The 24,188-nt window shown below is 43.6% G+C and overlaps 1 protein-coding gene across 3 annotated transcripts in view; it reads right to left on the bottom strand.

Annotated features, from left to right (window-relative positions):
- Positions 1-24,188, bottom strand: part of ADGRG6 (adhesion G protein-coupled receptor G6) — a 653,874-nt gene that overhangs the window by 214,953 nt on the left and 414,733 nt on the right. For all 3 annotated transcript variants that reach the window (XM_086927164.1, XM_086927162.1, XM_086927163.1), the window contains one exon: positions 3,958-4,100. In XM_086927164.1, coding sequence (XP_086783290.1) covers positions 3,958-4,100 — 143 coding nt within the window. The remainder of the gene's footprint in view (positions 1-3,957; positions 4,101-24,188) is intronic.

Below are 24,188 nucleotides of genomic sequence, written 5' to 3'. Positions count from 1 at the left end.
GGTGAAAAAGTTAAAAAAAAACATGCCAAACAATTGAGCAGACATTGCAGCATAGTGTGTACTTAATGGTGATTGTATCTTAAGTTTCTGCCATGATATCTTTGGGTAGCATCTCCGACTGGGTATATTTGCACGGGATCAATCTTGTGTGTCTTGATTCCACGTATGTTTGTCAATATATATTTATATATGTATATATTTCTAGAAAAATCTAAAGGTCTTGACTCACCCCGCATCTAAAAAGCAATATCACCAGGGTTACAAACTTTGATGAGGTCTAAGCACTGCAACTAAGGTCTTTGTGGTTGCAGAGCTGATGATTTTACCACTTCACTGAGCTTCTTCATTGGTAAGTATTGAAAAGGACAGTCTGCCCCTTATCACAAGGCAAGCTATTATTTTTTCTGTCTTACTGATCGCTGGGGCTGCTCTGCTTTAATAGAGTAGAGAGAACACTTCTCAGCAAGGGTACTATTTAAAGGCACAGTCTCCAGCAGGGTTGTAATACAATGAAGTAGACATTACTGCAACATCTTGACATACTACACTGGGGCCAGACAAGAACTAATCAGCAGTGTTCTCATGCTCTTGATTGAGACAGCACTGACCCTGCTTAGCATGCATACTATACTGGGAGAGTTCCTGTACTTCTAAGACAGGATGCTGTACTATAAGCATTTTACCCTGTACCCTGATACTACAGATTATAAAGTTTCCACTAGGCAACATATCTTGTCCCTTGGATTTTGTTCTGTAAACGGGTGGTATTTCGCACTTCTAAGCAGGAGTGCAGTGTTTTAAAGGCTGGCCTTTCTGAACAGGTCAGCTACACATTTAATGGGACAGCATGGACACTTTTTGACACAACTGCTGTACATTATCAGGACAGCACCAATGTGTTTCTAGAATTTAACGACACGGGTACAGTCCACTGTTGCATCTGTGTTTATACCGTGTGCCTACGTAGTCACAACAGACTAAAGAGTGCTAAATTTCATGACCACTACCTCCTGATCCTCTGATCGTTCCTAACCTGTGGTACAGGGACCCCTGGGCGTCCATGAAGCCTCTTCAGTGGGTCCATGACTGTACAAAATTTACAAAATTAAATAACATTAGAGTTAATACATTAAAAGTGATAAAGTATAGATAAATGAAGCAAAATTGTACTTTTGTAAACGTTTCCATATTTGATTGTGAATGACACTAAATATTCCAATACTTGGGCATTTGTGTGGTGTGCAAATTGATTTGTACTTTTGTGTGTTGTTGTGAAGTTCAAGTGATAGAAATTCTTTAGGTTGACGGTCCCCATATTCCAATAATGACTCAGTTGGGATCCCTGGATTGCACTTCTGATTTAGTGGGGTTCCACAGCAGTAAAAACATCAAGAATCGCTTCTCTATAATATTACTACACCAAAGCTCTCAAGTTGCTCCATGGCAAGTGTGAGTAGCTCACAATGACCTCGTTTGTGCTATGGATTTTGCATTTGTATTCTTAAATTTGTAATGGAAAAAGCTAAACTAAAGATACAACAGTGGAAAGTTAAAAAATGATGTGAAGAATGCATTGTTCAATCAAGCTTTTAGATCCTAAGCTCCAAAAATGAGACAGAGGCCATTGGCTTACCGAGTGTGATATACTATGTTTAACAGTCGATAAAGCGGAATGCATCCAGCCGGCTCACTGCTGATGATTCACTGTGGGATCCTATGTGATGGTAATGACTTAAAAAATACAAGCTAGGCTGGCATTTTCAAACACCACCAAGATCTTATGAAAATTGCAGGTGCATGTGGCCTCTTTTTTGGTGGTATCTTCTGAGATGGACTGTATGTTCTTCTAAAACTCGTTCAAGCACAGTGACACTGACATCTTTGGAGTGTATGTTACTGTTTACGTATTCCATTCTACCAGCATGCACGATTAGAGCCGTATATTTGTGTCCATGTTGGTTGGAAGCCAATGCTTACTTTGTAAAACGAAATGAATAAATAAAAAATATGCACCCAAAGTTTTTCTTTGATACCCACCGCTGACAATGCTCAATGCCGGGGCATCGTTCAGAATACTAAAGCTGTCTAGTCTTGATTCCATCTCAGGCAGCTTTTTTCCACACCCTACATTTCCTGACTCTTTATTCCATTTTTGCAGATTGTGTTTTAATCCCTACTTTCTCCCTTTGGCACAATGTTTCTATATTTCTTCTCCTCCTTTCTCCCTTATCTGCCTTTCTCTTTCTTGCTCTGGGTCAAAGTCTGATGTCCCATCACATGCACCCACCGGCACAAATTAAACACTGGGGGAAGTTTTGAAGTATCTTGGTCATGTGGAAGTCATAAGAGTGGCAGAGTCAGCAGCACTCATAGTCGGTGATGGAGTGCCAACATATACTACTGTGCACGAGTAAATGAGTATCGAATTCCTGAGAAATATAGTTCAATTAATTTCCAGAACATACTTAGGTTTCACCAAAGCAGGGAGTAGCTATACATAATGCTGCAGATGAAGTGGCATCAGCCCTAGGGTTAAGAACGGTCATGGGCAACCCAGTTATTAATGTTTTCATTTACTGCCAAACCAGAGGTTGGAGGCTCATTGTCTATGCTTGCATTATGGACCATATCACTATTGTGACGCCACTGCAAAAAACCAAAGGAAGCTAAAATAAGGTTTGACGCAATACAAATTACAAGTCTCACCTTACCTCGAGACAGGCAAGAGTCCACCCAACCCAACTTTTAATGCTGAACCAGTTCACAGCATAAATAGTGGGGACCATGGTCATGCGAGCATGCTGCTGCTTTCAGCCCTTAAAAACCTGCTCGAGGGACCTGCTTCTGTGACCCTTGCTCCATCTACCCATGCTAATACCCGAGAGTGTAATGCGGAGACAGAGACATCAGTCTATGGATATTAATTCTCATCCAAATGTGAGCAGGCTATGCCTCCACTGGATTTCTATATCTGTTATGGAACGCACACCCAGTTGAGGAATCCATTGGACTTGCTTGAGAAATTCTGCTCCACCCGATCACAAATGGGCCTGTGTTTTACACCTGGTTTTCCCGGGTGTGGGAGCACCGGACACAGTTTTTGTTGGCTTGAATTTCCAGCTCCTATTAACCACCTGCAGGGGTAGCAATGCGATCCCTTGACAGCTATGAGTACAAGCACTAGAAGTTTGAAAAGAACCCTGTTTTTGGGATATGAATCAGCAGCTGTTGAGGTGACAAACTGGGGTAGCGGTGTGCTTTCAGTACATTATTTTTGCTGGTGGTTGAAGATGACAGGCACAGGCACTCAATTTTGGGATCTTGACTTATTTTCCACCATTGCACATTCAGCTGGAGCAAAAGCAAGACATGCAGAATAGGGAGTAAAGCAGTGAAAAGGGCAGAAAGCAAGTATAAAAAGAGCTTGCAAGAGGGAGATAGACAGGAAGAATAGGGCGGAGGAGGAAGAAAGAGGACTGAAGTGGAATCAAAACATGCAGCTTTGTTAGTCGGGAGTTGCTACCGCACTGGTTTTGGAACTACTACATGGAGAAAACAAGGTTCTGGACAAAGGACTGGAGGTTGGATGTGACCATGGTGGACATGCTTGACATTGGCCCTATGGACTCGCAGGGGTATTAGGAATGTAGCAACGGAAAAATCCCATGAACTAAACCATATCCTACAGACCCGGCACACAATTCAAGCTGGATGATATAGATGGAAACAAACTACATGGTTTCCTAGAGAAAAGGTACCGCTAACTGAATTTAGTTAACTCGAGTTTAAGGAAGTTTTAAGGTGGAGGGCTCATTAGGTGGTCATCCATGAAAGGTTTATTTCAGAAATAAAAATTGTAACTTTAGCTTGGGTAGGAGAGCTATGTGTAAAATATAAGAGAAAAAAATGAATGTGGGAAGCATACGAATATGGATCGCCGTTCTTCGATTTGCTTACCAATTTTTCGTACATTTACGTTCCGTAGCACCAGTCCACCCGGAACGCTATGATTGTTGTTTGTGAGTCTGTCCTCAATGACATGGTCTGTCAAGGTGGCGTTGTTGGTTTTGTTGTAAACCAGAAGAGCCCACACCACATAGCTGTAAGTAAAGAAAGGTCGGTTAAAAACTTGCAAATGTTGAGCGGGTCAATGCAGCATGCTTTCAAGGTGTATACACTGGGAAGTGAGACGAGAACCAGCGCCAACATGCTTATATTCTGCATCAGTGGTTGCCACATAACCACGGTTGGTTACACACACAAAATGACGCTGAGTGCGTACTCACTATGACTAACTTAGAGGAAATAGATGGTCAAATTAAATCTTTCCCACAAGTGGCATGTACATCATTTACATACCTGCTTGGGCCACTTTTTTCATAGAATGCAAAGCGAAAAAAATGCACCAAGCTGTTTTTTTCACGCGTAATGAAATGAAAATTGTTGCTATGGGTTGCAGAGGGTTTTCCAGTTTGGGGAAGGGGGGTGGGGGGGAGCCTCTGAAATTCCACAAAACCTGCGAAATTAAACATCAATCACAGAATTTCGCCCACTGCAAGAAATATACAGAAAGTGCAAAATCAGTTCGCAGTGGAACTCTATGCACTGCGTGCTTCACTGGAATGTTTCGCCCCATGCAAGTCAATTTCATGGAATTTCTTGACACATGTAGAGCTCCATTGTGCACTAGATATACATTCTGTGTCATTATTATTAAAGTTTATTTGCTCTTTAAAACAAATCTTACAAGTGGTGCAGTATCATGAAAATTTGAACAAATTCGTATCTTCAACGTCCTTCGATAGATTCTGAGACTTCACGTGGTTCAAAAGGGAAGAATACCTCAAACACTGCAATGAAAATGCAAGTGGGCTGATTTGCCAATGTCACTCCACTACTCCAGCACCTTTGGAATCTCCTATCATCTGGGGACAACCAGTACCAGGGGCAAACATTAAGAACTACACTGTACACCTTCGCCTGGTCTTCTTGACAATAAAGTAAGAGAAGTGATGATTCATTATGTATATATTGATGTATTCCCAGATCTAAACAGCTTTAACCCATTAATCGAGGCTGTCTATTGAATCACTTTCACATGGTCTCAGCGGTACAAGTCATCAAATCTAATGACATTGATAAAGGGCGACTAGAAAACAAGGGGAGGTCATGGCGATCTCAGAAACATCTTAATCTCCACGGTCGAGTTTGCCTTTAGTAATAATGGCATACTAATCCTCCAACATCTGGACCATTCTCCATGTATGCTACCGCCTAAAGAATATACCACAGAAGGGAGCAGTAAATCCACCGAAGATCTCATCCACCCAGCAGAAGGGACTCAGTGGCAAACAGGGTGTGACAAATCGGCAACCATAGGAAAAATGTTGACCATTAACCAGCTACTACCCAATGGCAATGGAAATCTGATATCACAACGTCTTATTTTATCTTGCGAGTGATATATCGCTCACTCCAGAGTCAAGTGGCTGAGGATCAAGTAGTAAGCACTGACAGAGATTGGAGATGGTTATCTCAGGCGCTGGACGGCAGAACCTCAGGGAAAGTATTGGAGGAGATAAATTGAAATGTACAATTTAGTACCTCCTATGGTAAGATTTTTTTTTTACATTTCTTTATTGGCATTTAGGTATAAACAACAGTACAACAATATCCCTAGGGGAGTGAGAACAGCAGGGGAGGGGAGAAAGGGAGGGTCAGGGAGGAAACGTGGGAGGAGCACAGTACTAAGCAATAAGGTTCACAACAACAATGTGCTCATTTCTCGTACACCAATGGCCTCAAGTATCACAACTGGGAGGATATGCTCCTCAAGTTAAGAGTGCCCCTCTAATCGGACCGCTGATATCTGGGCTTGGAGTGCAATGTTTCTAAGTGGTTGCATTGTAAGTTCCATGGCACAGGGGCGCCGGACTCAACAGAGCACATAGCACTTAAGTATTTAGGTTCCGAGGGTTTGAGTGCTGGTCCCAGGGTTAGCCTCCATTTACAGTGAGGGGGGAATCCCTTCATCTTAGAAAGGTAGGTAGGGGATCTCAAATATCCTTGGGGCAGGAGTGCAGTGGCATTAGTTCCAGAAAGTGGTATAATTGTTCTTGACAAAATGTTGCATCCTTAAACCAAGCCTCTATAGTGGGGCCAGGCCAAATGTATGACAGCCATGCGCTTGGCCAAGAGAAGGAGCATGGCGGTGAGTCTGTGGTTCCCCACGAGTACAACCAGTACATACCCCAAGAGACCCACCAGTGGACTGTGTGGCGGAGAATGGCCTGTAATGGAATGCACAGTGGAGAACACTTCAGACCAGAAAGCCACCACCTGCGGACATTCCATGCGAGGTGTAAGAAGGAGGCTTGTGAGGCTGTTCATTGAAGACAGTGTGTCAGTGACCAGCCCCATATGGAGGACCTGTAGAGGGGTATGGTAAAATTGGTGTAAAAAATGTAAGTGAATTAGTCTGTAATTTGGAGAGAAGGTCCCATCTGGCCACAACAGTAGGGCCACTGAGCATCAGAAATAGAGGGTTCAGTGTCACAGCGGTGGTTCCTCCACTATGGCAGAGGAGCGTCACCCCCCCCCCCCCCGCCAGCAGCCAAAAACATGAAAAATAAAACAATAATAAACCCTTGTTTATTATCATTTTCTTTTTCCTCTAAGAGCAGAGGCTTGGGGGCGGGATCAGGGGATGACAGGCACTAGGGGAAGTGTTTTGCACTGTTATCAGCACACCTAACGGTTTAGCTGGCTCTCTCAGGACGGCTAAACCGTCATGCGCACAGAAGCTCTCTCCAACATGAGCTGCGTTGCCGGGTTGGAAATTACAGGCACAGGTTCCCAGTCTAACTGGGAGCACAAATCGAGGGTGCCCGTGCATTGCGGTCAAGGTATTTCATCTCGCCAATGGCATCCTCATTGATCTCGGTCAGTTTCTCCTGAATGGCAGACATAGTGGCCACACTTTTTGAGGTGATATAGTCCATTTCTCGATATTGGATGTCCGTTTCCAATCTAGTGAGCTGCCCACAGATCACCTTCAGAATACCTGATTGTTTTGCAATGCAAGCGTCCCAGATCACCACCTTAAACGCCTCCCACAGAGTTGATGGGGAAGATGCAGAGCCCTCTTGTGCTAAAAGTAATCAAAAATTGTTCTGTAGGTCTCTATGCAAAAGACCGGAAATCCGAGGGCATGCACCAGCTGTAAACTTGAAGGACCGTCTGTAGCAGATCAAGTACCAAAAAAACAGGGGCGTGGGTCCAACAAGGGGTTGCACAGAGATCAGATCAGGGTAAGAAGTAAAGCAGTGTAGTTGTTGTTTTGAAATACCGGAACCTGACATGGCTTATTTCAGGTCTAGGACTGGTATGGGGTTTAAAGATTACCTAGATAAAATACAGCCAAACCAAAGAAGGCCGATATATATTTTGGAGACTAGGGATACTCCTAACAAGGTCATATCTCGTCAAAATAAAGGAGGACTCTCCCTGCAATTGCTTTGAAGGGGGGAGAGAGCATACTATAATCCCCTTGCTTTTGTCTTGTTCAAAATACACTTCCATTAGATCTAGGTGGCAACAGTCTCTCTTTGAATCATACGGGATTTGCAGCATTACAGATGTGACTGAGTTATGTTGTAGGATAGATAGGGAGGATATTTTCAATAATGTATCAGCCAATCTTTGGGGGACTTGGACGGCTGTCAGGCAACTGACAGTAGCAGAACAACCCCCCACCCCACACCCACATACACCCACATACACCCAATAGTGCCCGCAGTTTAATATAAAGCAGTAGCAGAGCCATTCATGTCACTTGTAGGTATCTTTGCATGGAATTGCATGCCCCAACCTCATATCAATACAAACCCTTTAACTGTGCTAAATTGTATGAAAATGAATTGTACTTTAATTGTCTGATGTTTACCACTCAAGTCACCTTATAACTGCTGGCACTTTATATCTAAGGGTTTGCCAGTTGGTGAACACTCAGCAGATTTACATCTGATAATTATTTCACAGGGCTTTTTAATGTTGTTTTTATTTCACACTAAGCGGCACTCTGGTCGAGGATGGTACCCGGAGTGAAGTTGCAAAAGAAGTATTTTAAAAGTGTAGGGTACTCCAATAAGTCCTGAATGCTGGGGGGTATATTATCGCTCAACGTAACTTGTACCAGTGATGATCCGGTAGACTGTGAAATATTTGTTCTCCCTATACCCCATCTCGAAATTGTTTACTATGTGACAACATATATCTGGTTCTTAACTCGTTTACTGTCATTCTCTTCTGTTTTATTGAATGAATGAGCCATTTTATATTCTGTACTCTATGAAGGAATGCTTAGATTTTATCTCCATTGCTGTATGGTGAATTTTAATGAATCATATTCTTCTGAAGACAAGTATGAAATGTTGTTATATAGATTTCGTTATGAAGGATTCTTCTTTTTATTAGGGAAACATGTTTGTAAGTCTTTTTATGCTGACATAAAATAAAATTGGATTGATTGATTCCTAGTTTTCGTCTACAGCACGCATGTGCTGTCAGCAAAAGCTATAGTTATAAAAAAAAGTTTTAAAAACAGGCTTAGAGCCGTCCCATTACTAACCAATACTTTCCATTGGCTGGTTTCCACTTCACTCACGTCTCCTTGCTTCTTATTGGTCATGCCTCCTGCTTCCTGCCTCCTGCTTACCTCCTTCTGCATTCTTCTCATTGCTTCTGTCTCTGCCGTGGAGCTTGGATCCAGCACAGCTACCTGTTTGCGGTTAGTGTCCTTCCACTGGCCGCATCCCACTCCAGGTACTTTAGTTTTTATTGCATTTGGCCATCCACTCTATGAGAGTGCATGGTACTGCACCGTCTCCTCACCCTCCACCACACCCCTGCTGTCCACTTCCCACAAGTCCCCAACACCATCTGTTTTTCCTCTCACACCCCAGTAGTCTGTTTAACCCCACCACCCTGCTCTTAATATTTCCCTGACATCCCCTGCTGTCTATTTTGTTTCCCTCTCCTTTCCCCCTCCTTTCACCCTCCTTTTACCCTCCTTTTACCTTGTGCTGCTTAATCAGCCCCCTACCCATGTATTTACACATACTGCGCAGCACCACGAGCTTCTGCACAACATGTCTTAATCAAAGCGTCTTACACAATGACAAAACTAATAGGTCTTGCAGAGGTGAATCTAATGTGTGTTTCTCTCCTGTTGGTCCATCAATGTTAACACTGCAGCAGGCGCGCAAAACCCATTGGCCTCAAAGGGCTTCAGCCCCCCCCCCCCCCCATCGTGTGTGGCAGCCCGGGATGAGACACTTCCCGGGCCCGCTCACAGTCGCACCCAAGCCCTTCACAGGTCTTCAAAAGACCTTGTGCATGTTAATGGGGCTTTCTTTGTTGTTTCACCCCTTCTAAGAGCCCCTGCAGCTCGACTTTGCCGATTGCCTAAAGATTCAGCCCCCCCCCCCCCCCGAAATTTTCTCTTAGCCCCCCCGAAATTTGACTCTAGTTGCGCCTCTGCACTGCAGCCCTCGGCCCGCTTGACAGTAATGCGGAAAAACCAATAACAAGTTATGAAGTCAATAAAAGGCTCAATACTTAAGAGTATTCAATAATAACCGTAGCAGGCTTTGTTGCCAGGGCTGTGAGATCAACCAATTTCTAATGACCTTTTTACTAACCATGCGAACTTTGAGCAGTACAGATAAAACATTGTAGAAATCGATAATAGAGCGCAAACACCACTAAAGTCGATAGACCTCTCCTGTTCTCTTACAGCATTGACGGGGGCACATAGTGCGCTCTTGCAGCTAAGTTGGAAATACTAACGTATTTGTAACTTGGGAAAAAGTATCCTTAATATTGAGTGATTATCATGCTAGGATATTTATTCAGCATTCTACTCAAAGCATCCTGTGTAGTAGTATTATTTGTGAAGTCAATTAACCACACTTTTAAACCATGAAACACCTAAACTTACCCGGAAGAAAAATAAAGTAAGGGCCTCATTATGAAAAATGGCGCACTGTTGAGCAAAAACAGCGATGCAACACTTTTCATAGCACCATGCTTGTGACACCATAGATGAGCCGTATTTACACTACAGAGCTCCATGGTGCAAGGATTTAACAGATAAATCAGCTTCCTGACCCACGACGCATTAATGACGCATTACTGGAGTATGTTGAATAACTGGTGCAAATCCAGCAGTGTGTCATTACACATGGGTGAGTTCCATGTGAAAAGCCCTGCTTCACTCCTTGCACCTGCTTAAAGTAGGCTTAAGGATTGTGACGCAGTCAAGTCATAGGAGTGGCGCAATGAAATCTTATAGATTTCACTGCGCCACTTCTACAAAGCTTTTTTAAGGGGGAACGTCCACCCTGCAAACATTATACCTGATGCAGGTATAATGTAGCAGGCCTTTACAAAGTGACATATCTGCCTAGATGCGTCAATTTACAAATAGGACGCAGTGTGGAACATTGATTATGCCGCCACAGCATCACTGAAAAGTGGTGCAAAGGCGGCACAAGGCCTTAATAAATGGGGGCCCTAAGATTTTTAGTACAATATGTTTGTCATGCTTGATTTCCACGTAATACCTAGATACAGATAACATCCTGTCACCCACTGCAGTGATGACGTAAAGAAACAGTCACTTGGCGTCTGCGATAACACCTGGCATCATGCCAGAAAGAATGGACACTGAATGACAGTTCTTCCACCCTTAAGTATTCAGACTTTCTTACTTTGCCCATCAATCTCGAAAATCCTGATTTGACCTCTAACAGGAGTTTGGGGCTGAATTAGGATTATGAGTGATGTTTGACAACTCTAACCATCCGTTTCCCCCTGGACCCCGATCATCAGTGAAAAGCAAGTGGAATACATTTGTAGAAATGTTTTTGGTTCAGAGTAAAATGTTTATAGATTGCTTTGCAAGTGACAGTTTCCATGGTCAAGCCTCGTTTCAGGGCCCAATAGTCACGATGGTGTAACAATACCACACATAGTTATTTGTGTACCAAGACATCAGCAATCTAGGGACCGACGGTGCAATAAAAAAATAAACTAAAGACAGGCCTTCTTTATCTATGCACCCAAGACATGGAATATGGACATCAGAACAACTCAGACCCTACTACTGAACCAGGCACAATCTCCGCTTGAAAACAGGACATTTTCTCTTTTTTTTCTCATCCCATTCTTTACATTTGTGAGGTGTCGAGAGAAACACCCCACTGACATCAATCAATCAATTAATCAGGATTTATAAAGCGCCGCTAATCACCCGATAGGGAATCCAGGCGCTTGCAGGCCCTGGAGGCGTATTCAAACAGTGTAGAAAAAAGAGTTTCCTTTCTGTGTAATTCACTATATCTAGACTCAAGACCTTATTATGTCGTTTAGAGTAGAACCTGAAGCATTTACCTCCACACACAGATTTTAAAATGTTACCTCGATTTTATTTTCTAAAAACTGGAATTTAATGCCCCAAGTGCCATGAATTTTTCATACATTTAATTCAATATTCACAATATATCAAACATTTATCAGTTTTTCACAAAATACATAATGTACATAAATAAAATATAACTAAAAATGGGGTCCTTTTGTCGAGGTAACATTTTAAAATCTGTGTGTGGAGGTAAATGCTTCAGGTTCTACTCTAAACTACATAATAAGGTCTTGAGTCTAGATATAGTGAATTACACAGAAAGGAAACTCTTTTTTCTACACTGTTTGCACTTCCCAGTCCTTTCTGGTACAAGGGAAACTCTCTCTTTTTCTGAAAAGGCTTATTCAAACAGCCAGGTCTTGAGGGCCATTCGGAATTTCTGGAAGTGGGGTGATGGTCCAGTGGTGCCTGGGGAGGCTGTTCCAGGTCTTTGCTGTGATGTGGGAGGAGGAGCATCCTCCACTTCTGCTTCAGTAGATGTGGGGCGAATGGGCAAGATATCATCGGGCAAGATATCATCGAAATTACTTATTAATTACACATAATTCATAAAAATCTTCCCCTTGTTCTTGTATCGCAAAGGGGAACCCATCAGCCAATAAGTCTTTGTTTCTATCGCTGAGAAGACTACGTAGAACTGCTGGAAACCAGGTCAAATTCAGAAACATCTGTCGCAGATTACTCTGTATTTTTGTCATGGTCTGAGTTCAGTGGTTTGGGGAGCAGCCCTTCTTTCCAGCATGGGAACACGTTGTAAGCTAATACAAGTAAATTTCAAGTCATTTGACTGTCAGTCTGTTTTTGCCTTGGAGATCTTCACACTCCTTATATCTCAATCCTTTATTCCTTAGGATTTATTCTTGATGCTAAGTTCAATTTAATGCATTTTCATTTAATTGAAGTTCATGGCTCAGCGCTGATGCAATGTTCTTTGTCAAATAAAGCTTCTCCTTTTTGGTTCTGATTTTTATTTCACTGACTCAGCCTTGGCTATTTCCAAACTGAGTGATGAGAACACACTTTTTGTGCGCCTCCCTGATTCTGTCTTTGCACCATTGACATCTATTTTGCATGCTGCAGCTCAGCTGGCGGTGGTACTAGAGTTTTGGTCACACCAGTCCCAACTTGGTATCTGCACATTGGTGTTCTCAGCACCTTTGTTCTCAGTGTGAGTTATAAGATATTGCATAGAAGGCGATCTATACTGACTTGCACTAAATTCTGGCATTCTTAGAAGCTTCCAGGATCATGCATACTAAATATTCGAATCTAACCTTTTCTAAATGTAGGCATAAACTGTTAAATAATAGCTTTTGTCTATCATTCTTTCCAAAGTGATGGAATTTGGTTTCATGAATAAACTCTTGTTCGTTTGCTTTCGTTAATTTCATTTATAATATTTGTATTCCTGTTTTATTTTTTGAACCTCATGTTATGGACCTTAATACTTACTATTTATTGTTCTGTACCTTATTAACCTTTGAGCTATGCATCATTTTCCTGTAAGCACGGCTATGGATGGCAAGTTCTTTTTGGGCTTTACACATTTTTTAGCATTTCCATATTTGTCAAACCATGTTAAAAGGGCCCCACCTCTAGTAAAGTACGGTAGGTTGTTAACTTTTACAAATCAGTTGCTAGTGGGCAGAACCCTGCAGCAATTTATCCTTCTTTCAAGCCCTGCGAATAAGGGTAGGGTCTTCTTCACCTGAGCAGATGATTTTTTTAACCTTGAGTGTCAAGCAAGCGTATGCGTTCACTGCAGACATAGTAGAACTACCACCATAAGCAATGTCTTTGAAAAACAGATCACAGGATGTAGTCTTTCTTCGGTTCTAAAACTGATGAAAGGCTATAGCGTCCTATTGTTATGCTGCAGTCAAAGCCAAAAATAATCATTGTGCTATGTGATCAGCAGAACATCATCATACCATCTTCATTAATATTCATAAGCAGGCATTGAAGTTGAGTAGCCAAACTCCAAGTGCTGATGTTTATAAGGGGTTTGACTAGCTCTCATGAGCTCATCTTCGAGCCACTCATTTCGTGATGCTTTGTAACTCAGATGAAACCCTTGATAAATATAAAACTGATATTAATACTGTGCTTTCCTAGTTTTAGTCAAAGCTCAATAATGTGAAAAATGTAATGAAAAAATAAGATAGCGAGTATCTGAAGAGAGTCAACGTAAGGTTTCTTTCAGTCTTCTTTTCACTATCTCACAACAGGGTCTTTACTCGCTCTCTTTATTTCTTTCATAACCCCGCATGTTGCCAGAAGTGAACTCAGTGGGTTCTCAGCATGTTGCCATGTTGTTCATTATATGCTCAATCATCTCAATATTCACTGTTAGAATTATTACAGGGGTTTGAGTAACTATTGACCTTGCATAAGTCAACACTCATCACTGGTGTAAACAGCTGGTGTTGCCTCTTAAAGCCATGACAAGAGAAGAGCAGTCTACAAGTTAAGTTACTGAGTCACAGGTAGCTACTCCTACCCTTAACAGTTGTCATCAGATTACCATGACTATAACCATCTCTTTGAGCATACTCCGACTGTCACCTAACAGCGTTTATAGCTCACCTATTGCTGTCCTTGCATGAGCAACCAACCTTAACTGCTGCCCTTTTCTGCATCCCAATGCACTTAGTATGCTTTACATTTGTTTATCACTGGAGGAAAATTGATCTCCAATTTGTCTGGGAATGTTTAGCAAACAATACTGGGCATATTCTTCAAGGCATGGTCAGATGAGCAGACTATTCAATGAAAGCAGATTTGTATTTTGTTTATTTATTTATAAAGTTTTATATAGCGCGCACTTGACCCAAGAGGGTATCAGAGCGCTTTACATTTAGGATTGTTGCGCTACAAGTTACATCAGTTACAAGAGCATAGTAAGGTACAGTACACAAAAACAATGTTGCAAGAGTTCGCAGGAGGGAGGGGAGAAAGGAGTAATAGCGGGGAGACGAGGAGGAACTGTGCCCAATGTCCGGCTGGGTAGGTGACTGTCAAGGGGGAAACCAGGGGGAAACCAGGGCTAATCTCCTCATTAGCTGTCTAGTAGCTCCACCGGGCATCGGCCATGTTGCTCAGGTCTCAATTATTTGATTTGAGAGGTTTAAATAGCGCTGGCTAGACCCGGATGTATCAGAGTGCTTGACCAGATGAAATAACAAATCAAGGTTGAGTGTTTCTGCACAAGTGACTCCTTCCACGTCAGGGTAGGAAGGAGTAACACAACTGGTAAACTCAGAACTGGATGTATTCCTAACTTTTACAGGAGGATTCAGGACCTTTAGTGACCCCAAAGGATCAAAAGTGTTGACACAGAAAATGTGAACATCTGTTTTGCATTTTGCGATACAGGAGGTTAGTGTTTAAATATGTCATTCCTGCCACTGATGTATAGAGTGATCTTTGCTTCTCGTGGATGAGACTTTAGGAAAGTGTATTATAACAGTCCTGCTGTGATCTAGGCTACTTACCGACTGTAATAGCTTTCCAAGATTAAAAGTCGGAAGCAGAAGGTACGACTGACAGACATTAACTTGCCTAATTCTGCCTGTATTTTCAGAAATTGACTTTTATCTACTTTATTTTCAGAGAGAAAGACTTAACTTCACACAGGTGCTGTTGGACAAAAGGTTAGTTTTTAGTTTACAATGGGAGTGTGAAATGTCACTTTTCTCTTTAAATTCTTCTTTTGCCCTAGTGATGGATAGAGAGGGTGATTTAGGCTTGGGAGATAGCTTTTTTCCTGTTAAGAATGCCCTCTGGCCTTTCTCTCATAAGTCTTCTGCAAATCTTTCTTAGCCATAGAAACATGCGAGTATTGCGTGTGGGAGTTACTACCCCGTAGGGTGAAATGTCTTTATCAACGGTGTACTAGGTTTGAGCTTTGTCGTTGATTAGTAACTTTTCAATTTGAAAGTGGCTGTGGCCTCAATTAAAGGCTATCACCCAACAGGAGAACAGTGAAAGATCAGTTCTTAGCCTGGACTTGGTTCAGAACAGGAACAACCAGTTTCCGTAAGTGGCATGTAGGGATAGTGAGCCCTGAGTCTGTAGCAAATTGTTTGCAAGCTAGCTCCTGAAGGCTGAGTGCCTCCAGGAATTCAGACCTCTATACAGAGGAAGCCATCAATTATTAGTATAACATGACTACTTGGAATATTGATCGGACTTGTACAAGATGTGTGGGGACACTTGGGCTGCTAGCCCCGTAGTGGGATGTATTTTATAAAGTCTAGCAGTACCAGGGAATTGAAGGGGATCTGGAACAGAGAAAGTCTTTTACTCCTAGGAATAATTACATTCTGACTGTTGCACTAAGATACATGTGTGCACATGATCTAGCAGAGGCAATCACCCAAAAGCTTTTGCAATGTGACCGTGATGCTGGACACCAATCAATGGTGTAATTCCCTCCAGTAACATCACCCCGGACTTCACAGTCCCCACCGACAACGCTTCTAACCTAGCTCAGCACCAGAACGACATGCACATCACCACTTCCCCCACCACACCAGTCGATCACCCACCAGCTGTAACCACCCCACACTCCGCGATCACGGACACAATTAGCTCCCCATCTTACACCAGCCACCCCCACACCTCCGTCCCGGGGACCCCTATCCATAACACCCCCACTCCTCCTCTCCCCCCTGATATCACAGACCCTGCCCACAACCCCCCTAACTTAGCTCAGCGCCAGAACGACACACATAGCGACAATTCCCACACTCTGTCCCCCCCTTCTCTCAGCCCCCACTCCCACAGGCTAACTAACCATGCAGACCACATCACCTCTACTATCTTAACTCCCCCTCCCCATGACAGGACCATCTCCAACCCTAGCTCCCCCCCGACTCTCAGCCCTCACTACCCTTCAGGCTCCCCCATCACCACCATCATACACTCCACTTCCACCCGCTCTCTCCGCCTACCACGAATTCCCTCCTCTACGCCACCAACCTCCTCCGTACTCCATCCACTCTCATCGCCCCCTTACCCCCCCTCCTCCCTAACACCAACCCGTACGATGACATCACGGAGCCCTGCATGAACACCAACCCTCCACCCCATCCGCACGATAAGTCCCAGGTCAGCCACCCACCCATGACTTCCACCCCCAGCACAAACACTTATCCCACGCTGGACAAGATTATGGCCTCCCTCCTACAACTCAAAGAAGAAATTCACACCATCAAAGAAGACATGCACACCATAAAAGAGCTACTCACCACACCCCCTGGACTCACCTCACTCACCACCACCCCCCCTCTCAACTTGCTCTCCTCCCATCCTGACGACGAGCCTAAGCTACGTCCCTCACACAGGACCGCGATCCATGCCCACAATCGCAACAACCGCACCCGCCGTTCTCACTGGACCGCGATCCCTGCCCACAATCGCAACAACCGCCCCCGTCGCACATGCAACCCTCTTTCAGATCTCGACACTCTCTCCCTCCTCTGCTCCTACGACCCTGCACCCCTAAACCTCACAACCACCTCGACCTCGCACCACCCCATTCCCACATTACTCTCAAATCCCCATAGACCCTCCACTATAAACAACAGAATATCCGTCCCGAATAACCTTAGAAAAGTCCCCCTCTCTCTAGTTCCCTCTTCCTCTCCCGACACATCCCGTCTCAAATGCACTCTCCTAAACTGCAGATCGGCTTCTAAACACTCCTCCGCCATCGCTGATCTCATCCTAAGATTGGACCTGGACCTAATCTTCCTAACTGAAACCTGGCTAACCGAATCTTCTACACCTATAATGGACATTCTGGTTCCCCCCAACTACCACATTATTAGGCTTGACAGGTCTGGCAAGATAGGCGGCGGAATCGCATGCATATACAGGAACAACCTTTCTGTTCTGAAAGTCTCCGCGCCTTCCCTACCCTCTCCAACTTGCTATGAATACATCTGCCTCGATATCATCAGTGATGGCAAACCGATATGCTCTCTTCATGGCATTTACCACCCTCCCAGAGACCACCTCATCTTCGCCCAACAAATGATGGACTTGATTTCAACCAACGCAGGACGACAGCTCACCCAAATATACCTTGGTGACTTCAACCTCCATTGGAACGATCTCAATGATGCGGTGGTAAATAATCTCAAAAGCTTCCTCAGCGCCCTGGATCTCACACAATTATGCAACAGCACGACCCACGAGAAAGGTTCTATCCTCGACCTTATCATCGCCAAAGAGGACGCTGCTCAACTTGAGTCTATTCAACCCTGTGACTGGTCAGACCATCATATCGTCACATTCCACATCAATGAAAAAGTCAAACTCAACCCGGTTCAACCCTCCTACCTAAAGTCTGGAAAAGAGATCTGAAAAAACTCAACCCAGTCTCCTTACCCCCGAACAGACGCGACATCCTACTCCCGCCCTCGGGCGCTACAGATGTACAATCCCTGACTGACCACTATCTCAACGCCATGACCTCAATAATCAATGAGGCTGCTCCTATGCAGCTAAAAAGAGTCTCCGCTAAAATCTCCAATCCATGGTACGACGGGAGTCTCAATGAAGATAGACGAGCCATGCGAATGGCAGAGCGCACCTGGAGGGCAGCTCCCTCTGCACTGCACCTGAAAACCCTGAAGAAAAAGAGAAATGCCTACTTCAGGAAAATAAAGCGCTCAAAAGCAAACTTCTTCAGCCTCCAGCTCGACCAAGCAAAAAATCGCCCAAGAAAACTGTTTGAGTTAATCAGAACACAAACGAAGGAACAACCCCAACCTCTCAGTACCTTGCACGAAGCACCCTCCTGTGAAGACTTCGCCGCTTTCTTTACCCAAAAAACTGACAACATAAAGAGTGATCTCCGCGCTGACGCAAGACTCCACACCACACTCAACTGTATAACACCCACTGGACCTAAAAACAATGCTACATGGTCAACCTTTGAAACCTACTCCGAAGAAGAAATAGGCAAACTGCTCAGCACCCTGAAACCTTCCAATCACCTCACGGATCCCCTCCCTGCTAACGCTGTCAAAGATTTCACCCCACTACTCCTTCCACTCTGGACTAAGATTATCAACAGCTCGCTCCAAGAAGGAATCATCCCTGACTCCCTTAAAGTTGGACAAGTCACACCTCTGCTAAAGAAACCTACTGCCGACCCATCTGACCTAAACAACTACCGTCCCATTACCAATATTCCCACTCTCGCCAAATTATTGGAAAAATGCGCTCAACTACAACTGACTAAACACATTGATCTGTTTGATCTCCTCAACCTTCATCAATCAGGCTTCCGAGCAGGTCACAGCACCGAAACTGCTATGACTCACATAATCGACGACGCCCTTCAAATCCTAGATCAAGGGGATACCTGCCTCCTCATTCTTCTTGATCTCTCTTCAGCGTTCGACACTGTTAAACATGAGAAATTACTCGATCTGTTGAACACAAGAATGGGTCTTTCCGGGACTGTTCTCAAGTGGTTCACCTCCTTTCTACACAACAGGTCACAGAAATTCAAGAGTAACAACCTGCTATCCTCTCCAATACCTGCTTCGTTAGGTGTCCCCCAAGGATCCTCCCTTTCACCAACATTGTTCAACTTAGTTATGGAACCTCTCACCACCTTGCTTCAAGCATCCAATGTTCTTTTCCACATGTACGCAGATGACACTCAACTATATCTCAAATTACAATCCCCCAATGACATCTTACTCCTGAACTCTACGATCAGAAGCACCCAATCCTGGCTTGCTGATAATCATCTCAAACTCAATGCTCTGAAAACAGAATTCCTGCTGATCTCACCTCCAGCGAAGATCTCTACCACTCAAACCTGGCTTAAACAGCTAACTGCACTCAATGTCCAACCCACCATAGTGGATTCAGCGAAATCCCTAGGCATAACTCTCGACTCCAATCTCAACATGCAGCATCATATCAGCAAGGCTACTAAGGGAGCCAACTTCCAAATCAATACCCTAAGGAAACTTAAACCCTTCCTACCAGCCAAAGACTTCCAAACTGCAGTACAAGCACTAGTCATACCGCGAATTGAATACGGCAGCACCGCCCTCTGTGGTCTCCCGTTAACCACTACTGCACCCCTAAGAGCCTCTCTAAACGCTGCAGCGAGACTCATCACTGGATCAAAAAAGCACTCTCATATCTCCCCTGACCTGAAATCACTAGACTGGTTGCCTTTTGAAGCCAGAATACATCTGAAAATCGCCTGCATGACACACAAGGCTCTACACCTGAGCTCTCCCGGATACCTCACTCAGAAGCTGTCAATCTCTGGCGGCTCTAGAAACACCAGAGGCACAAACAATCTTCTGCTAAAACCTCGAAGATTCCGGAAGGAAAAAACTTATAAACGTTCTTTCTCAGGAATGGCACCCAGGATCTGGAACTCACTCCCTCCTGAAACTAGGCTCATCTCCTCCACTACACTTTTTAAGAAAGAAGTGAAAGCTATTTTTATGGCCAAATACACCTGACCTATGAGCATAGATCTAGAAAGACTCTACACCGACCTGTATTATTATGTTCGATCTCTATGACTATGTATTTCACCTGTATTATTGATGCTACTGACTATCTATGCACACTTTTAACAGTTATATTTATATTAATGATTTGCTGTACTAATTTGCTCCCTCACGTACCTACCCTTCCCACTTATTATGTTTAAATTCACTCTCTTGTTGGTATTCCCGGCTTTGTAAAGCGCTCTGATATCTGCAAAGATCTTGTTCGCGCTATATAAAACTTTCAAAATAAATTGGCAATACAAATTCCTGAAAAAATAATGCTGCTGCTAGGCGGGCATATGTGTACATCTCTGTACTATGCAACCTTAATCGAGATACTGCTCTGGGGCAAAGCTGAAGTTCAAATATGAGAGAATTTCATTGCCAGCAAAAGTGGACTGAGGTTGCTGGGAACGTACGAGAGGACTAATAGTACCTCACGAGAGCTAAATAGAGCCAGGGAATCCAATATATAGCCTCAAACAGCCTTATGTTGGGGGCAGCATATAAAACATATTGGGAAAATATTCAGGCTCATTACATTTAAGACATCAAATTTTGCCTACAAATGTTCTACGGCTCACTAAATGGTTTAATTTGGAGCACAGTTACCGCATATTGGCACACTGCATATTGGCAAAATCCTTGGGTCAGTTGCTTCCATCAGTCATTGACTGAATTAGATCCTGCTGGGATCTGGGAAAGATAATATATTTGCCAATAATTTTGCTGTATAGTTATAAACAATTTAAGGATGACCATACATCCCTCAGATTTGGAGTTGGGGATGGAACTTGGTTCTTATGATACAAATTTACCATTGCAATATTTACACTCTTCACCATGGAGCCCTACTAGACATGGGATTTTACATATGAGTTTTATTTTACTATTTATCCCAATATCAATTCATATGCTTCAGGGTTAGCTTTAGGAAAGTGTTAGAGGACGTTGTTCATACTATTATCTGTCCAAGGTGTCCCTTCCCGCACATAAACATTTGCCCATGCAGCGCAGTCACCCTTTCAACAGGGCGCAAGGGTTGTCAAATCTGTAAGAAAGTTAACGGTCACTGGTTGAAATCTCGTAATAAACAACTGAGCTTTTCATCCTTCAAGGTTAACGAAACAATAGCACTGTGTTAGCTGATAGTACCAACTTCCAGTTACTGTGTTACCTAATTGTTAAACCTTGTTAAAATCCACAAGCAAAAAGTTAAAGCTATATTTCATAAAGGGCCAAATATATGGCACCTATCAATCCTGTCATCTCACCTATTTCTGTTATGTTTATTTATCAATCGCAGACAGTAGCATCACGCCTAAAACTAGTTAGGCAACATGTAGGCATAGAACAAGACATTTGTATCAGTTAGCCCTGGATAAGAATTGCATCTTAGACTGGTACACTCAAAGAAGCTATTGTTAATACTGAGTGCCCCAAGGCAGTGGTTTGTTGTCCAGATTTAATACTTTAACCACGTTCAAAAAACTGCTACGAACAATGGAAATTGGAAACTGGCTAAGGTTTTTTCCGTGATAGTCTAGGAAGAAAATAAACCAAGAAAGAACAAAGGGTGTATTGAATGTTTTCATGAACATAGTTATGACCACAAACTAATGTATGCCACTGTAATTGCAGCTACCGCACTTACTCGCTGGTAAGCCACACTTGTCTGATCTTATACTGCATGCACTTGACGTAGGGGCGGCTCCTCCATTATGTCGGAGGAGCGTCGCCCCACTGCTGGAACCAGCAGATGCATGTAAAGGAACATGATAACAAAGCAGTTATTTAAACTGCTTTATCATTTTACTTTACTCCAGAGCTGAGCTACAACTGAGTCTTGAGGGTGGGGCCAGCAGGAGGAGTTGTGGGCTCAGGGCACTGCCAGTGCGCATACAGTTTGGATGGCCGTCCGCGACTGGCCAAACCAGCATGCACACTTGGAAATCTCTAGGCTGTTGCTTGGAGTTATCAACAGGGCTCAGGCTCCCAATCCCTGCTGGAGCATGGAACCATCCCACTCCGTCCAATCCCTACGTTTCTCTCAAGCTGGGTAATACCAGCATGAGAGTAGCATCTACAATGGCGTAGCGGACTCTGGGAGACTGTGTGAACATCGTCGGAGCAGAAGAGGCGGCGGACGTCAGGCTGCAGGTACGTTTTGTTTTTCTTTATGTTTTCCCCCACACTGCCTCACCGATTTCCCTTGCTAGCGGCCACCACTGACTAAGCTGCTGTCATTTAGGTTTCATCATTTTGCAACAAATTAATTGACATATATAGGATAGTTCCAGTGTTATGCTATTTTGTAGAGCATGCAATTCACCTGGAGGGGTATCCTTGTGCGTATGCAGGAGCAGCTTGGGCTGAGCCACGGCCTGGCCTAGGGGAAGAGCTACGTCTTCACTTCTTGCAGATCTCAAGAACTGAGGAGGCAGCTATGATGTGCAGGAGCAAGTACCTTCAGGCTTTAGGAGCAAGACAAGAGAAAGAAAAGCACTTGGTTCTGAATTTGTGGTGAATCTGTGGGAGTAGGAGTTCAGCTTAGGATAGGTTTGTGGAATCTCATGTGGTTGATGAGGTGTGTGTAGAGGTGGGCGAGCCACTGAAAGCTTGAATCAGGCTCGAGCTAGGTCTTCTTGGAACCTCATGCCCAAAACAAGACAGTGTTTTGTGCGGCTTCTGCCTGTGACCCATGCTCACGCACCAAAAATGAAAGCAAAAGTATGAGCATTAGATGTAAAACAAGAGAGAGAAAAAGACACCATCTGGTACCCAAATTGTGCAATGTGAAAACCGAAAACCTGGGATCAATCCCAGCTCCCCGCTTAGCAAATTGGTATGATCCTATGCATATATTTTATTTTACCGAGCCTCTTTTTGTTATCCTACAGGAGAGCAGTATACAAGCTGTACAAACACATCTTGCGGTTCATTGAACAGACTATAATGTTGGCTATCATTGATGTAGAAGACGTGGTGACACCAGGACCCCTAAAGGACCCATAGAACAATGATAATGGATGTATTTTAAAATCTAAAGAGACAAAAGGGCCATTTCCTTGGTTGCATCAGGACCCATGGCATTGTTGTAAGTTATTGGTGATGCTCCATCTATACGGGTCCACATTTGATAGAAATGCATTAACAGTAAGACACGTTATCAACTTTTACATGATGTCAATATTTTCAGGGTTCAGCTCATGATTAACTTCTTGGAGCCAGGCTAGACTCTTTGGTCAGCTCTGGATAGACTCTCTTTGTTAATGTATTGTCTCATCAGCCATTAGTTATGCAGGGCCCATGTTGTGTGTAGGGCATTGACTGTGAACATGAGGAGCATAGAGAGCTCATTTGTGGATGGGGCACCAGTGGTGTTCTTCGAGGTATTGTGTGATGTGGTGCATAGTGGGATGTTGAGGGTGAGCCTGGGTACTAAGTTCTATGTGGTATGGAGTAGTATATGGAGTGGTATAGTATGAGCTGACTCTCGTTGACATAGGGTAAGACATAGAATCCATGTGCGCGGATGATGCTATCAACAGAGGTCATGTAGCCGTTGAAAAAGGTGGGGCCAAGCGATGATCCTGAAGGGTCTCAACAGATGAGGTTGAGGGGGTTGGAGCAGAAAGGGATTAGGTTGACTAACTACGTACGGCCTGTCAGGAAGGAGCTTAGCCAGCAAAGTGCAGGCCTTTGGGATGCCAGCTTCAACTCTTGTATGAGGATGTGGTGGAATACGGTGTCAAATGCCACAGAGAGTTCCAGAAAAAGAGGGCTGCGGCTTCTCCCCTGTTCATGATCATTTGGATGTTATCTTTTGTTGTGTTTCCGTGCCATGGTTAGGTCTGAATCTAGATTGTGTGGTGTCAAAGAGATCATTTTCTTTAAGATGGGTGACTAGGCATTTGTTGATTACCTTTTCTAGGACTTTTGCTGCGTAAGGCAGAAGGGAGGGATGTCGGTAGTTGTCTAGCATACAAATATTTTGTTTAGGTTTTGAGAAATTGATGTCATAATATTGATGTCGAGTGTTTGGAAAAATAGGAAACAGAAGGACTTTTTTATATTCTTCTCTTGTCATTTTAGCAAGCACTGGTTTACGAAAACATCTATGGTCTACATAATTCTATGTATTCACCGCGATCACAAGCTGTAAA

This window comes from Lissotriton vulgaris, chromosome 6, assembly GCF_964263255.1.
Source record: "Lissotriton vulgaris chromosome 6, aLisVul1.2, whole genome shotgun sequence".
Classification (NCBI taxonomy): domain Eukaryota; kingdom Metazoa; phylum Chordata; class Amphibia; order Caudata; family Salamandridae; genus Lissotriton; species Lissotriton vulgaris.
Note: the sequence above shows the minus strand (reverse complement) of the source record. Positions and strands in the feature narration are given on the sequence as shown.